A 17,721-nucleotide genomic window follows, 5' to 3' on the forward strand; every position below is an offset into this window, starting at 1 on the left:
CATTTCCTATCAAGGGCCAGGTGGTAAATATTTCAGGCTTTGTACGCCTTATAGTCTCTGCCACATCTACTGAACTCAGCCATTGTAACATCAAAGAAGCCATAGGCTATACATGAACTAACAAGCATGGATGTTTTCCAATAAAACTTTATTTACAAAAACAGGAGGTGGGCCAGATTTGATGTGCAAGTGGTAGTATGCAGATCCTTGTTCTAATCAGAAGAAAACAATGTAGACCAGAAACATGTAGTATTATATATCCAAATTTTAACTTTAAATCTATTATTTTTCTCCTTTTTGATGGGCAACTATCCTAAAAACTGGTCACACCTAGCGCTGTTGAGAGCGTGGGAAAATAAATACTTTTATATACTGCTAGTAGGAAACCGGTGCATTCGTCTGTTTCTTCAATAACTATAAATCGGTGAGCACCATCATGGGCCTCATATTCCACCCGATACTGGGGACATAGGAATAAAATGCATATGCACCCTATACTCACAGGCTAGTGTAGACAGACATTGAAATAGTTATTAATTACTTAAAAAGGTGGTGGTAAAATGGATATTTGGTTGAAACATTATATAATTGTGTATATACAGGACATATTTACAGTGGCATAAATACATCTGGCCAATAACAGAGTAATAATTACAAATCAGTAACCACATGACTCCAGTCTGAGGTGTCAGATACACCCTTAATCTCATGACAGAATATCATGTGGTTTAGGGGACCGAATCCAGGCTGGAGTCCATCTGACAGACCTGGGTTTGAGTCCCGGTTCCAGCACTTAATACCAGTGGGACCTTGATTACACCTTTATCTTCTTAAGCGTCAGCATCCTCTGTGTAAATGGAGATTGTAATCATGTTCATTTTAAAAAGATGATTATGGGGGCGCCTGGGTGGCACAGTCGGTTAAGCATCTGATTCTTGATTTCGGATCAGTCGTGATCTCAGGGTCGTGAGATCGAGCCTCTCATCAGGCTCCCTTGGGATTCTCTTTCTCCCTTTGCCCCTCCCCTCCTCAGGTAACTTCAGAAAGTACACAGTCCAGGTATAACAGGTAATATGGACAATTCTGTAGAGTCCTCAACCTGCATCTTTCCCCATTGGTGGCTCTTCACCCCTGCTCCCCACCCCCGCCCGAGCTCTACTCTCCATGTCTCCCAGGAAGCTGGGATGGCCTTCCCTGCCTAAGAGAGAATCCTTCCTTCCCGATGACCTACGACCCTAGGACACCGGCTTCTCTCTTTCTTCAGACTCAAATAGAAACATTGGCTTTCCTGGGCCTCCAGTTTGCTAACTGCAGATCTTGGGACTTGCAAGTCTTTATAATTGGGAAAACCAATTCCTTATCATCTCTTTATAAACAAACCAACATGGACACACATACACACGTGCATGCACACATACACATCCTATTAGCTCTTGTTTCTCTGGAGAACCCTAATACAGAGCAGTTCTTACCCTAAACTGCTTGCTCAAGTTACAAGGATGCTCAGACTCTAGGCTGCCAGTACAGCTATGGTCTGCGTGGCACCCCCCCAGAGTTGTTCAGTGCACAACCTGCACAATTATACACTGCAGCTGTGCTCTGATCTCCCACCTCAACAACCCTTAAGACTCTCCATAGAGACTCCAACTTCCCCACCTCAGCTCCTCTCCCAGGGCCATGTACTCAGTACTCATGAATGTGGCATGGCCTACCAGCTCCAAATGTCTCTGACACCTTACCTCCAGGCACACAGTGGAAGCCGTCTCCGTGATAACCCAAATGTCTCTGACACCTTACCTCCAGGCACACAGTGGAAGCCGTCTCCGTGATAACCCGGTTTGCACTGGCACGTGAAGGAGCCTGGAGTGTTATGGCAGAAGGCATCGGGGTGACATCGGCTTGACTGGCATTCATCCACATCTGCAAAACAGCCACCAAGCCCAGGAGACAATGAAATTTCTTCTGGAATTCATAGTTTACACAATAACTTAAACCACTTGCTCAACTCTAGGGAACTCTGTTTCTGATCTGGGAACAGCGATTTAAAATTTACCAAACATGACTCATCAAAACACGAACTCTCCAATTTCTATCTAGTGTATTTATAAATGTGTTTCACTTTGATGATAGTGTTTTCATGGTAAGTCAAGCATGCAAAAGGAAAAGAGAGAAGATTCGTTTGCATTATAAAATGAGCCTTTCTCATCACAAACGAGACTTTCAAAAATGTCAGAGAGTTTGGAAACATTATTAACAGCTGACAGAAAAACCTCAGAGACAAGAAAATTCACGTGTTCAGTAACGACAACAAAGTATCTCAGAAATTATCATCTTAGAGAAGCTTGGACTTTTCAGGAATGCTGTAGGCTGTACTGTTAAGCAATTTTGCAATCAAAGGGTCGGGGGACTGTTTTCACAGTTATCTTACCTAAAATCATCTTTAAGAACATCTTGGCAGCCAATGAAGGACTGACCTCAGGTCTAAAAGAATTCTGGGCAATCGTTTATTCTTTGACTGTAGTCATTTATTCAGTAAGGGGACTTGGCTTGTTTTGGGGCAGAAGGTGAGAGCAGGCCAGGGGAATGACTATATATATCTTACTAAACAAAAAGCTGGACCTCAAGCCCCATGTATCCAAGAGTTGTTCGCCTTTTCGCAAAAGAAAATCTCCTCAGTTCCTAGGAGACAGTAGGAGTCTAATTATTTCCTACGTGAGCAAGTCACACAGAACAAAATAGTAGGGGGGGAGGCTAAGCGTCTTCCCCAATGAGAACAGCCCCCAAAGGAAAACACAGGGTTCACACTACTGCAGAGAGACAAATGAAAGAATAATTCTCTTAATTTCAGGGGGAGTTGGTAATTGGCAGATGGGATTTTTTTTCGGGCTCCACAGAGAGAAAAATCAGAGCAAGCACGCACCTTGGCAGGCTCGGCCATCCCCAGAGAAGCCTGGCAGACAGTAACAGGTGTAGGAGGCCCCTCCCATGTAGATACACTGAGCCCGCTGGGGTATGTCACAGTCGTGGAGACCGGTGGTACAGTAGTTGATGGGGCGCTGGTCCGCAACAGCTTCAAACACAAGGTTGACACACAACATTTGAAGAGAGGACCCCGAGCAGTCCCGGTGCCCTTCTAAGTAAGCTCCCTCTCCATCAGTGGTTTAGTCCACCGAGGAGAATGTGCCTAGACCCCAGACCTCCAGACATCCTGTCAGGCTTCCTCCTCTGCTCCTCACTGGGTTGATACCCCTGGACTTCCTATTTTCTGCCACCTGCCCCTGATCAGTCTTTGCAGATGGACTCCATGCTGGTCATTCCACCTGGTACTCAACCTCAGCTTCACCCCGGGGCTCTGTCTCAGGCCACTCTCCATACCAGGGCCCCCAAACCCAACTTTCCTTCCACCTAGACGTGGAGGTGGGCCACGTGCAGGTGTATGTACTCCCGTGGCGACTCTGCTGGAGCATTTGGAGCCAAGGATCTGAGACTTCCACACGGTGTCTTTACCCTTGGCCACCAGGCAGGTAGAGCACTGAATACGAATGCTGAAGGCGAAGTCACACATTTCCCGTGAAGGAAGGAGAAGTAAATGTTTCCAGGGCAGTGAGACAGGTGTTGTAGAGAGACTGTGCGTTTTGGGGTGTAAGCACCCCTGGGTTTCTACCAGGTACACACATGTGTCCACCACATGGCTTTGGATACATAATTTCTCAGAGCCTCACGTTCTTCCTCTGTGGGAATTACTTCCCACATGCCAAGCACAGGGAGGCCCAGTAGATGAGCTATTATTCTTTACAGGGTCCCGATGATAGAACTCACAGAACGAGGGCTCAGGAAGTGGGTGAGTGACCGAGGGGATGGCCGACAATACCGGCTTGTGCTCTTGCCTCAAGATGTAAGTCAAGGGCTGAGGTCTCGGGGGTATTTTCAATGGCTGGTGCAGGTTCTCTGGGGTTCTCAAGGCACCGTTTAGCTTCTGGTTTTAAAGCTCTAAGACCCAGGACAGAATCCTGTCCCTCAGAACGTCAGAACAGAACCCTCTTCCTTCCCTCCAAGGAAGTCCTCCGTGTCTGGATTATCCCAAAGAAGTAGGGCTTCTCCTCTTTCTCCTCCTCACTGAATCTTCCCAAGATTGATTACAGTTTTTCTTGTCTTTGAGAGAGAGAGAGCTCTAAGCACTGTCAGGGGACAGGTCAAGGAGAGGATACTCTTCAAGGGTCCAAATTTCTGCTGGAAAACAGTCACCCAGATGACACCTAACGAGTTCAAGAACACACTCTGCTTCCTTGGACCCTCCTGTCTTCTCTCCCGTCACCTCGTCTCTAATGCTCTTCTTTTCTCTAGGGTCCCCCTCCACCCCCAACTCCTTCAGCTTAGGCGCCCTAACTTTCAACAAATTAGGGTCCCTCAAAGGTAGGGAAAGTACATGCAGACAAAACCACCAGGAAACGAGTCTCACTCTGCTTTCTTTTCTCTATCTCTTCCTACACATATTTATGCCCTTTATAGCTCGTGGGTGGTCATTTTATAAGTGATGTTCACTCACGGCCTCATTTTGCTCCATCCTAATTAACAGAGGAGACCCTCTGAATACAGCAAGCACCTATAGGTTTCGACATTCCCTCCCAGCCATTGTTGTCATGCATACGTTTCTATAATCCTCAAATCATTTCTAGAAAAAGGCAATTTATAACTGAATTTTTTACATCACGTTTTTCTTTATGGAAGACCACTTTGCCATGCCAAAAGCAATTTGCTTCTTAAAGAAGTTTAAAAAGCCGGCTTTGCCATTCCAAATGGTTTAGTTCTACCTGTTTAATTTTTAAAATAAGTGAGGCATTTTTAAGTGAGGTTTCACGTCAGTTAAGAGGGAAAGTCTCTTCCACGGTTCTTGACGGTGAGCACACAGCCCACAGCCCTGGCAGTGTGCTTCAGTTCTCACTCAAACGGAGTTTCTAGATGCTCTTGCTGACGATGATCATTCAGAGAGGGGTCAGGACAGTCACGGAGGACAGCGGCTACCCCAACAACCTAAGCCATCAGAGGGGACACTGGGGCGCCCCGCTGTGCTTTCCTCAAAGGTTCCCGACCTTGTGGAGCTGGCGATTTCTCTACAACTCTGATCCCACCCGTTCTAGTAATGGGAAGCTACATGCTGGGAGGGAGGCGGGCTTTCTGGAAAGGACAGCAAACCAGGCTCAAATGAGAATTAAAATTTAACTAGAATTCCAAGCAGACTGTACATTGGGGTTGTGCTTTTTCTAGGGCCTCCTTTTCTGAAGAGAAGCGCAGAAAAGGACCGTGCCCTGAGCTGGAAGCAGAGCAGGCTGGCTGGGCCTGAGCCGCTGCTGCCCACCTAGCAGCAGTCCCCCAGAGCCACCCGCAGGCTGGTGGGGGCTGGAAATGAGGCGACGGGAGAGAAGGAGGGAGATGCCAAGAGGGAAGGGCAACTGAGGGAAAGAAGTCACATGTTAAAAGGAGAGAAAGGTATACCAGGGTATAAAGAGCTCTAAGGAGGGTGGTTTCCCTACTTACTTTAAGTTCTGAAGATAAGGTCACAAAAGTGAATGATTTACAATAATTTTTCCTAACAACATGACAGGAAGGGAAGGGAGAACACTGGGGGAAGCAAGGCCAAGCCTAAGGCCCTCTTCCTGCCCTGAGGGATGGGCAGGTACATGGTGTTGTGCACTGCACAAACACACCCATGTGAGGGGTCAATGGAACCTCAAATTTCCCCACGTTCCACACCCAGAGCCACGTATCATAGGGCTGTGGCCATGCAGAGGGGGGTTGTCTGTGTCTCCACATAAAGGTGATCTATGGGCTGTTTCCTTTGTGTGAACATACTTTGCACATTCTAATTAACTGTAAAAGTTGGCACGCGGTGGAAAAGAGAAAGGTCGCGGGTTTACAGGAAATGCCAAACACGGAAGTCCACGGGGCAGCCCCTCCCACACGGGATACCGATCTTCACGGAAAGATCCTTATGTCTGGTCAGCCCACATCCACTGCACGAGCCCCAGCCTTCAGAGCACCGGCCTCCTCAACTGTCCCAATTCTCTTCCCTCCCTTCCCTGCTGTGACCTGGAGAAAAACCTTTCCAACTGAGGTTCCCGCACAGCATATAGCTGTAACGAGGAATTTCGGCAGAGGTGAAACTGCCCATTAGGTGATCCGGTGATGAGCCAGAGTGATTTGTTTGAATGCGTTCAGGCAGACTTGGTTTTACCCCGTGAGCCACCTCTCCACGTGGCGAGTCTCAAAGGAGCGGAGTAATAGGGGTGATCCAGTGGCGGATCTTCAGGTGGTTTTCACATTTGTTTCTGAGCAGTGGGATCCACCGTTCAAACACAATCTCACTCAGAATGTGATGTACAGAGAAATGAATGGCTGGAGGTCGGGGCGGAGGACAAATCTGCCCAGGCTCCCATGGATCCTCACTGGCAGCTCCTGAGGGATCTCCAAGGGCTCCGGGGGGGCACAGTGAACCCATGATCCAGTCTGAGACACTGAGGTCCAGACACGTGAAGTGTCTTCGTCAAAATCCAATGCCTCGGAGTAGACATTTGCACCCCACCTGTCCCCCAGTGAGTGTGCACGTCAGGGATGGTTGGCCACAGAAACCCAGGACGTCACGCCTCACAGCCATCTACCCCAGGACTGCACCCCCCACCCCCCAGGTCTGAGTCCGGATGTAATGTAAATGGTGCTGTCATGAAAAATAAACGTTCGAATCACCTCCATCTCAAAAAAGCAAGTCAGGCCAGATACACAGAAATGGTTGTTCTCTATTGAGAAAGAAAAAGAAGTAACCTCAGCAGAGCTGAAATCTGCACTCTGTGCAAAGGGGACTGGCTTCTCTAAATCCACAGCTGTTTGGGTCACATTCAAAATATGAGAACTGCCTGTTCCTTTCCGCCCTCAAGCCATCACCTCACCCTGGGACCTCGGCAGCCTCATCTGAGCTTCGAGACAGAGCAAACAGAATGCACGCTAGGCTTCAGTGAGCAGCAAGGAAGGGGCAAGGAGGTGGTTCACTGACGCCATACAAGAAGAATCTGTTTTAAAATTGGGAAGAAATGCTGAGCTCGGATGGCCCATTCAGCATGCTGCCTCCAGACCCGGAAATCTGCAAGAATCTCTGAACTTAAAATTCTTGGAACCCATAGGTCAAAGTGCTGCAGTAGAAAAAAAGTGGAAAAAATCTAAACAATCTGGCTCTTTGTGGTTGGCCTACCAGCACCACCCCCCCGAGCACCACCAGCCTAAAGCATTATTAGCCCAATGAAGAGCTTCAACTCCCTCCTTTGACAAGGCTAAGAAGTTCTGCTGTGACTTGTGGCTTACAATAACGTTGCTTATTCCTTAGATGTATGACCCTCCAGGTGGGTGGAGGGAAGGAATGAAGTCTGATTCATCTTTGTAAACTGCTTCTCCGAATAAAAGCCAGCCCCTGCCATCCCAACCAGGATAATTATCTGGGGCATCACCTTCATCCGCACAGATGCGAACGCACACCATATGAACAAGCGTTTTGAAAAGTTACCCACATAACTTACCCACACACTTTCCCTCCTCTGAAAACTGATAGCCCTCCACACACTCGCAACGGAAGGTTCCGGGGTGATTATTGCAGATTGCGTGGCTCCCACACACCGAGGGCTGTTCTGAACATTCATCGATATCTACAATGAATTTTTTTAAAAATGCAGACTTTAAAAAAAACTTCAAATATCAGTAAATATAATAAGATAGAAAGCATTTTGGCCTGTAAACGGAAGAGACTCTTAATCTCAGGAAACAAACTGAGGGCTGCTGGAGGGGAAGGGGGTGGGAGGGATGGAGTGGCTGGGTGATGGACATTGGGGAGGGTATGTGCTATGGTGAGCACTGTGAATTGTGTAAGACTGATGAATCACAGACCTGTACCCCTGAAACAAATAATACATTATATGTTAATTTAAAAAATTTAAAAATTTAAAATAAATAAAACTTTTCTATATTCCAAAAGTAATATTAATATGATTTTTTCTATTTATTTATTTGTTTGTTTATTCATTTATTTATTTATTGAGGGGGAGAGCAGAGGGAGAGAGAATCTCAAGCAGACTCTGCACTGGACGCAAGGCTCCATCTCACGACCCTGAGATCATGAGCTGAGCTGAAACAGAGAATTGGACGCTTAACTGACTGAGCCACCCAGGCGCCCCAGTAAGAGTTTTTTTTTTCTGTGCATAACATTCGAGAGTGATCCCAAGGCCCTCCTCCTACGTAAACGTGTGCTTCCCCTGCCTCTCCTGGAGTTAATTGCTGACCCTGGGGTTTGCTCACATCAGAATGGCAAGTACACATCAGAAAGCTGTGCAGACAAGTGTCTAGACTGTGAATACGCCTCCTAAAACTACAGAGCGTATTTAAATGTGCTACTTAAAAATACTACCTTTCTCCACTTACAGGTACAAAGCAAAGTTGAACAATTTAAAGCCTAATTGTGAATTTCTGAATGTTGTCTAGAGCTTAATGCACTAAAAGGAAGCTTGTAAATGAACTAGTAGGGTGATGCCCTCTCATGACAATCATGGGATAATGCAAGACAAAAAACCATATGCTTTGGAGCTGGACATAGCTAGGTTCAAATCCTGCCTCCTTTAGTTACCAGCTTGAGTGGTCTTGGGTAAGTTACTAACTACTCAGCCTCAGTTTCCCCGTTGGTAAATGAAGCACAATATTACTGATCTCGAGGGGTTCTTCTGAGGATTACAGAAATTGGATGTAAGCCAGAGGAGCTCCTAGTATGCTCAAGAAACATAGCTATTATTATAATTTTTAGGGGTTCATCTATACAACCAGCCAAGAGGATGGATTTGGCCGATGCTAGGGACATGGCCCTCAGATGGCCACTAGGCATCGGGGTCCAATCTGTAGCTAACACCACAGCAATGCTGGTTGGCCCAGACAAGAAACCGAGTGAACTCATCATTGCCCTGATTACCTGTCCACTGATGGACTGAAATAAACACAATCACACAAGGTCTTTCCCACGCCAGCCTCATCCTCAGAGTGTATGCAGTTACTTGGGGCATTTCTAGAACCCTGAGACATGGGGACGTCACTTCATGATGGCTGAGATCATACAAGTCCCCTCCTCTTCTCACCCTCCTCCAATGCCTTCATGTGAACCTTTCACACTTGGAAAACAAAGCCTCATGCATCCACCTCCGAAGGCCAGGCTAGCCCATCTCTTCACTGGTGAGACAAATACCCTGCTGGCCTATTGGACCACATTGCACGACAGAGGCATTTTTGCCACATCAGCCCCAGAGCTTGACCTCTACCCATGCAAAAACCCAAACCAAATGGTATTCAGCTTTTTAAAAATATATTGCAATGCACGATCCTTTGCAACGTTTAAGATATGAGGTCTCACACAAGAGGACCACTCCGGGCACAGCTGGAAGGTTAGAGAACAAAGCCCCTCCCAAAGCGGCCTCTTCCACGAGCTGGAGCTGGAGTGCGGCTACGGGGATATCCAGCGAGCATGGACTCCACAGCTCCAGCCCCCAGCAGCTGCTCTGACAACACAGGAGAAAAAAATCAGCCCGGCTTCCAAGGTCTCTGTGCCCTAACTCTCAGAGGACACTCCCAGCCTGTTCAGACTGCAGGGCTCCACAGCTCGGACTCCATTGCCAAAGCACAAGAGCCCAGAGCAACAGTTTTCAATCAAAGGGACAGAGCGAAATCACCCGGGGAAGGGTTCCAAGTTCCAGTCCCTTGGACAGGGAAGCTGTGTGTTTCAAAAAAGCTACTTCAGTAATTGGGAGGGTCATCAATCCCTCACGCCCTACCTAGGGGGACCTGGGGGCCCGTGGGATGAGGGAGGGCATGGTCCCCTGGCGCATGAAGATCTAGACCTCCATGACGGTCTCTCTCTCTCTCTATATATATATAGACCCAAGCAGGGTGACATCTTTTCTGCAGAGCAAGACTCTAGGAGTTTCCCCACTAAAAGCTCACAGTCCTTATAGTGAAATTCTTCCTAATGTCTACTTTAAATCCTTCTGTAAATTGAGGCTAGGACTAATCCTTCCTTTAGTGGACACAGTGAATTGGTGCTAACCGCCCCTTGTAAAATATCACAAAATCTGCTTCAAATTTATTGTTCTCGTCTCTGGGACGAGATTTCCTTGCATGTAGATCATTATCTAGCCCAAGAGGAAAGTCCTAGATTATTTGTGTAATTACTCCTTCCTTTTTTTTTTTTCAGAGTGGCTACTTTTCACATATTTTCAACAAATCTGAATTTGCCCCTTTCTCAAGGCCAGGCTCTTTGAGGAGAGGAGTCTCATGATTGATTTGTTAAGGGCCTTGTGTGTACTCAAAATTACTCGAAGAGAGGTTATCCAAAATGATCTCTACAGACTCCCAACTGAGGAATGTATGGGAGTCATTCTGCCAGGCAGCAGAACTCTGCAATTCGCCTGGAAACCTCCAAACTACCTTGGAGGGTCACTGTGCAGCGTCTAGCCAACACCGGGCTTGTTGGGGATGTCATCTATCATTACATCAGTGTTACACAAACTGAATTACAAAGGCTCATTCTCATTCTCTTCGAAGTCACTTTCCAGGTCAAAATAACACACGGCATGATTTGCTTAATGCAATTTCCTATCAACAGCCTAACGCCTCAATGCATTAACACCCCGAGGCATGTTCTAGTGACCCCGAACAAAAAGTAGCCTGACTGGGAATATCCTCACATTCCATGGTGCTAATCTGCCAGAACAGAGACTAACCAGAGAACAAAGGCAAGTTCACACATGAGCACCTATCTCCCTGAGAGCAGCAGAGGGTTTTCTATGATAGTAACAGATTATGTAAGGTATGGCTGGTTGTGCCTTGGGAAGTGAAGCAAGCACTCCCGCTACAATCTGCTCAGGTACGAAGAATGGAAGAATTAGCCAGAGGTCATGGTTCAGCAGCAGCGGGTTGGGGCATCTCCATGCTTTACCCACATTGGGTTGGCTTATGAAGTTGAAGCAGGGCCACATAGAGACTAAGGAGGTATATGCTTCCAGCAGAGAAGTGAGGGAGCCCCATCCCTGCATGGTGTCCGTCACCATCTTCCTGGCTCTGCTCTCTCTCTCTCTCTCTCTCTCACACACACACACACACACACTACCATGCTGTTTCAAACTGGCCTGAGCCAGTTCAGCCATTCAAGACTGTTGGGCTATTTGGGGAAATTCTGGAAAACTCTGATGATGAGAGGCAAGTAGGAACTCTGTCCCCTTCCCAGTTGCATGTTACAATGAAGGTGAGCATCGGATTGAATTCCCCCACCTGTCCAAAGCCATCAGCAGGCTGGCTAAATGGTTATACAGTCTGCTCCTGTAAGTGCAAGTTCCTGCTCCCCACTATTTCAGATGCCCCAGTGAGCACCTCACTCTGAGACAAATACAGCAACATACTGACAGTAGGATCTGCCAACCTCTATGTGAAATCAGCACACGAAATCTGCCACTGATCAGAGGGCTGGATGCCAGACCTAAGGCACTGTCCTCCAGTTTCAAGGCTCACCCGATTCTCAGACCCCAGTCATTCAAGGGGACTGCTCACCTTTCTGGCAAACATACATGTGCATGCCACTCTTTCACTGGGGGAACTTCCTTCTAGCATCTCCTACATCTGCTAGCGAGCCCTCTGTTGCAGATTTAGGCGGCTCTGGTTGGAGGCCTGACATTCCTGCACTCGTTGCCTCTGTGGATGGACTCTTCACTGAGTCAGGCATCAACTAACTGGCCCTTGGTAGTGGACTGACACTTAGTCACAAATGCAGAAATACCGGCTGTCATGCTAAGTATTCAAAATTAAATTATAATTAGGGGCGACTGGGTAGCTCAGGTGGTTAAGCATCTGCCTTCGGCTCGGGTCGTGATCCCAGGGTCCCAGGATGGAGTCCCGCGTTGGGCTCCCTGCTCAGCGGGGAGTCTGCTTCTCCCTCTGCCCCTCCCCCCTCTCTTTCTCTCTCTCATGCTTGCTCTCTCTCAAATAAATTCTTTAAAATAAATAAATAAATTGTAATCAAATAAGTTCAGTGGGAAGGCAGCATAACACGCATGTGTTAGACAGACTCAAGTTCCAATGTTCCAGTGTCACTGGCTCACTTTAATGAGCCGCAGTGTTTCTCAGCTACAGAAACGGGAATGAACCTGCCACCCAGTCGAATGGCCACTATCAATATAAATATATAAATAAGCCACAATAACAGGGTCGGCAAGGACGTGGGCCAAGGGCAACCCTTGTGTGCTGTTGGTGGGAACAGTACAGCTGCCGTGGGGAACACTGTGGAGTGTCTTCAAAAAATCACACATGGAATCATGCTATGACCCAGCAATTCCACTTCTGAGTATATGCCCCCAAAGACTTGAAAGCAGGGGTTCACACAGGTATTTGTACACCCATGTTCATAGCAGCATTATTCACACTAGCCAAAAAAATCGAAGCAACCCAAGGATCCACAGACAGACAAATGAATTAAAAAAAATGGTAGTGTGCGCACACGATGGAATGTGATTCCCGCCTTAAGAAGGAAGTTAGTTCTGACCCAGGCTACCACGTGGATGAGCCTTGAGGACATTATGCTCAGTGAAATAAGCCAGTCACGGAAGGACAAGAACTGTGTAATGCCACTCAATGAGGTACATAGAGGGGTCACATTCATAGACAGCAAGTAGGATGGTGGTGGCCAGGGGCTGGGGGGACAAGGGAATGCGGAGCTGTTGTTTAACGGGGACAGAGTTTCAGTTCTACAAGATGACTGTAGGAACCCCAGGTGTGGGGCTCGGCCTGTCCCCCGGTGCTTCCCTCACCCCTGCAACCTCGCTTCACCCGGCCCTCTGGTTTGCAGACTCCAGACACCTCCTCCTAGCCCCTTCCCCAGCCCCCACAAGTCAGAAGGGATGGCTGTACCAGAGCAGGTCCTTCCAGCCCCTCGGAAGCCGATGGAGCACTCGCAGGTGAACTGAACCCCGGGACCAGGGCGACAGGCCGCGTTGGTGTCACACCCGTGAGTGCCGATGTAGCAAGGATTCTGCAGGGCATCCGGGGAGCCGTCTGTGAAGGAGAAACAAGGAGGCCAAGTGAGTAATTCAGGAACGCCTGCAGGTTTCCTCCTTCCACAGAAAGTAAGGTCCAGCTGATGACCCAGAGAACGGCAGAGGGCCCCGGAACAAGAAACCAGCCGACTCCTGTGCCGCCCTGGGGCAGGATCAGCAAACCACGTCCCTCCAGATCCATGCCTGTTCTTGTAAATAAAGTTTTATTGGAAACCAGCCACATCCAGTCACTTGCATATAGTCTACGGCTGCTTTTGTGCCACAATGGCAGAACTGAGATCTTCAGACACCGTAGAGCTGGAAAAGCCTAGAATGTTTACTGCCGAGCCTTTTAAGAAAAAAAAAATGTATCACCCCTGATGCCTAGAGCCAGTGTTGTCAAAGGAGGAAGAAAGACACCTGCCCTCCTGCTTTATGGAGCAAAGCAAGGACAAATGTGGTCAGCTGGAGAGGTGACCTGGGTATGCGGGGAGCACTAAAAAGACCTGGAAAAGAGAACTCTAGACCCTAATGCCAGACCCCAAATATACAGAGCCCATGGGGCTAGAAGATTCGGGTGATGTGGAGTCTGACACCGAGACGGCAGGCTAGCTCTCCAAACACCAGCATCCTGCATGCAGCCAGAAGCACCCACAGACCAGACCTCAGCGCCAGCGATGTGCTACCACAGGACGGGGGGTGCTGCAGGCTCCGTACCTGACCTTCATCAGACTTTATTTAGATCTCCTCAGACCCTGAGCTGAGCATTCCCAAGGCTGAGCATGAGTGTTCGAAATGCCCTGCCAAAGCCAGGCATAGCCTTCGGATGGTCTGCTCTGGAAGGTACCTCAATGGGTTAGCATTCTTCACTCCACCCCACACAGAGATGTGTAAGTTTTAAGAATCATAGATGGCAACATTATTTATCTCTGTCAGGACATACTCTAGCATCCTCTTCTTCTTACTGAGAGTAAAAGATGAAAAACAACACATGCCAGAGGAGACACAGATGTGCAGGCAGACACACAATGCCCAATCTGAGCTGCCATTCCTACCCCTCACGGGACCGATGGAGTTGCTTAGAGCATAGCGCAGGATCTTCTCCTCCTGGTTGTACAGGACAAACACGCTGTCCACTGAAAGCTGCTGGGTGCTGGGCAGGGCCGGCCGGGAGGTGTCGTGGGCGCATTCCTGGAAGGTGATGGTCTGGCGCCACTGGTAAGTGTAGATGTTGGAAGGGGCAGCGCCATCTTGCTCGGGCTCCATCACAGTGTACTCCCGCATGGAGGAGGAGGTGATCACTGGGATGTGGTGTGGGGGGAAGAAGGGAGACAAGGCAGGGCAACAAACGAGGCAAGAGGTTTAGTCAAGGGCTTTAAAACCATGGGCAGTATTCCCAGCCCAGATGAGAGATCAGATGGAACGGATTACCTAAGACTGCTAATTTCTGCGTTGGGACTCGTTGTGCTACCTAGATTTCCCACACTATTATGGTATTGTTTGCATTCGTAGTATTTACTGCTTTCTCTCATCAAGTGCTCTTTGTAAGTTCTGCAGCCAGCCAGAACGAACCCAGACATTAAGGTCCAGTGGAAAGGGCACACGCTTGAAAGCAGATATACCTGAACTGAAACCACCACTCACAAGGTGTGCGATCGCAGGCCGGTTACAACTTCTTTAGCCGCCATTTCTTTTACAACATGGGTTGGGGTGAGAATGACATACATGTGTAAAATTTCTGGACCCACGCAGGCTAATACTACTAAGATAAACTACCATTTATGGAGCACTGACCCTGTAACTAGCAGAGAGCTAACAGCTTTTTTTTTTTTTTTTTTAAAGATTTTATTTATTTGACAAAGAGAGGCATAGCAAGAGAGGGAACACAAGCAGGGGGAGTGGGAGAGAGAGAAGCAGACTCCCGCTGAGCAGGGAGCCCGATGTGGGGCTCGATCCCAGGACCCTGGGATCATGACCTGAGACGAAGGCAGACGCTTAACAACTGAGCCACCCAGGCGCCCCGAGAGCTAACAGCTTTATATAGATTATCTCACTTGAGATTCAATAAATAGTGGTGGCTATGTATCACCCTAGATGAAGCAGTTCTCTGATACAAAAAAAAAAAAAAAAAAATGAGACACTAAATGGGTTTCAGTAGCCAATTTCTGAAATATTACTATAATGCCATGAGCAAACCTCAACAGAGGAGAAGAGAGACAGTCTTCCCGCTCAGGAGAGAGCTTGCTTTTCACCCATACGATGAAACTCTCAATGTCCTATTTAAAAAATAAATAAATAAAAAAGAATAAAAGGCTCTTTATATTTGTGTGCTCTGCTGTAGTTCTTAACAAAAGCCAGAGGATAAATAAAAGATTAATGTAAGCTGCCTCTTGTCCAGCTCCCACGTGCTGTGCTGCCAGAAACGCCAGCTGGTCGCAGGCCGACGGCAGACTGGGGTCCTGCTGCTCACTCCACCTCCGGGCCACCAACCCTCGGGGTCCCCGGAAGAGCCCAATCAAGCCACAGAGCGTGGTAATTAGTATGACCTCTCCGGATGGCGACTTAATGAGAGCCTTTAAAAAGTTCCTATTGTTTGGCTCAGCAACTCTACTTCTAGGAATTGAATCTTAGAAAAGAATCAGAAATTTGGTCAAGATTCATGACGAAGATGGTCCTTTCAACTCATTATGGGATGGGAAAATTGGAAATAACTTAAGCTGTAGAAAATAGAATGGTTTAAATTAATAGCCATATAAGACAATCGTGCAGATTCATTAAAAAGTGTTTTCAAAGCCTACTGAATGAAACTATGAAATATTCAGGATTTGAAATTAACTGGAAAATGAAGATATAATAATGGAGTATAACTGCCATTTTATTTAAATAAAAACTATACACCTGACTGTAAAGCACATAATAATATTGCATCAATGTGAAGTTTCCTGACTGTGAACATTGCACTGTGGCCACATAAGAGAATGTTCTTGTTCTTAAGAAAAATGGGTGAATTATTTAGGGGGTGGAGGATCACAATAACTACAACTTACTTTCAAAAAAATGTATTATTTGCAAGATATATATATATATATATATATATATATATATATATATGAGAATGATAAAATAAATATGGCAAAATGTTAACAATTGGTGGAAGTGAGTAAATGGCAGATGGAAACTGTGCTACTTTCAACTCTTGTGTAAGCTTGAAATTATTTAAAATAGTAAATTAAAATACAGATATATACATACATACATATGTACATATATTTACATATAGATGTAATAGCCAGGCTGTACATTACAACCCTAGGACTTATAAGATCTATGTTGAAATATTATATTTATATATGTTGGGTTTTTTTTTTAAGATTTTTATTTTTAAGTAATCTCTACACCCAAGGTGGGGCTTGAATCCTCGAATCCACAACCCCAAAATCAAGAGTCCCATGCTCCCTGCCCTCCACCAGCCAGGTGCCTCTACTATATTTATATATAAATGGGGGAAAGGCTGAAAGGAAATAATTTAAACCTAATAATAATTATGTCCCAGTTCTACCATTATGCTTAATTTCTTCACACTAATTTTCTATTACTGTGTACTATGACTGTAATTAGGGGAAAAGGTGATTTTAATAAGCTAGTGCCAGTCTATTTCTCGCTAGGAAGCCCAGGGGATGGCCCTGGCCAACAGTGGGTCGGTCTGGAGTCAGTGGGGAGCTGGGGCTGTTCCCCCAACCCTCCCACCCCACCTCTCTACCCCTCCCCCTCACCCCCGACTCCCTTACTCCCTCACCCCCCACGCGGCGCTGGCGGCTCACCCCCACGGGAGTAGTGGTAGAGCTCCGTGTAGGGCTCGATGTGCACCGAGGAGCCAAACGGGATATGGGGCACGCGGCCCTCCAGCTCCGTGTCAATGGTCAGGTGTCCGTGCTCGTCGATGCCGCTGAACTGCTGCTTGATGATCAGCTTGCCCGGGGACCCCACGAAGGTCACCTCGGCCTGACGGGTGAACTCGCCTCCTGGAAAGCAAGGTCAGTCATTCTGCCGTCTGGGGAGCCCCCTCATGTCAGCCCTAGGCTGGGGGTGCTGCTTATGAAGGAGGCTCGCACCTCCTCCACAGGTGCTTTAGTTTGGTTGGGAGAAACGGAGCTGGTGACGCTGAGCACAGAGCCGGGACATGCACGTGGCCCAGCTGAGTCGTGCGCAGAGGAGAGAAGCTGCTTCCCTGCCCCGCACCAGCCTCTGAGATGGGGCTGGCTCAGGAATAGTGCTGGAAAAACCAAAGGTCTAGAGTTTGACTCCCATCTGTGCTAGGTACTGACTGAGCACGTTACCTAACCCCCCGAGTCTCCATTTCTCGATGATAAGAGACGGATACAGGCTACTTTGTGGAAACTAGATGAGATAAAGTATGTTAAAAAAGTGCTCTGTCCAATGTCAGTGATGGTGATGACTGTTGTAACAGGTCAGCGTGCTGGTCAGGATGGGTGGGTTGCTCAGGGCAAAGCACCACTCACTGGTCCCAGAAACCACCTGGGGAGCACCCACAACGGGTGTTGGCTCAGCAGCTCCCCTTGGTCTGTACATATAATACGTGACAATTATATGAAATTTAAATTTT

General features: G+C 47.4%; 1 protein-coding gene across 1 annotated transcript in view; it reads right to left on the reverse strand.

The window, feature by feature from the left end:
• The window catches only part of NID1 (nidogen 1), an 81,124-nt gene that overhangs the window by 22,611 nt on the left and 40,792 nt on the right, over positions 1-17,721 (reverse strand). Inside the window, exons 7-12 of the mRNA XM_032430337.1 lie at positions 16,919-17,119; positions 14,153-14,398; positions 12,973-13,116; positions 7,563-7,688; positions 2,921-3,070; positions 1,798-1,920 (exon numbers count right to left, since the gene is read on the reverse strand). Coding sequence (XP_032286228.1) covers positions 1,798-1,920; positions 2,921-3,070; positions 7,563-7,688; positions 12,973-13,116; positions 14,153-14,398; positions 16,919-17,119 — 990 coding nt within the window. The remainder of the gene's footprint in view (positions 1-1,797; positions 1,921-2,920; positions 3,071-7,562; positions 7,689-12,972; positions 13,117-14,152; positions 14,399-16,918; positions 17,120-17,721) is intronic.

This window comes from Phoca vitulina, unplaced genomic scaffold, assembly GCF_004348235.1.
Source record: "Phoca vitulina isolate PV1807 unplaced genomic scaffold, GSC_HSeal_1.0 scaffold43, whole genome shotgun sequence".
NCBI classification, from domain to species: domain Eukaryota; kingdom Metazoa; phylum Chordata; class Mammalia; order Carnivora; family Phocidae; genus Phoca; species Phoca vitulina.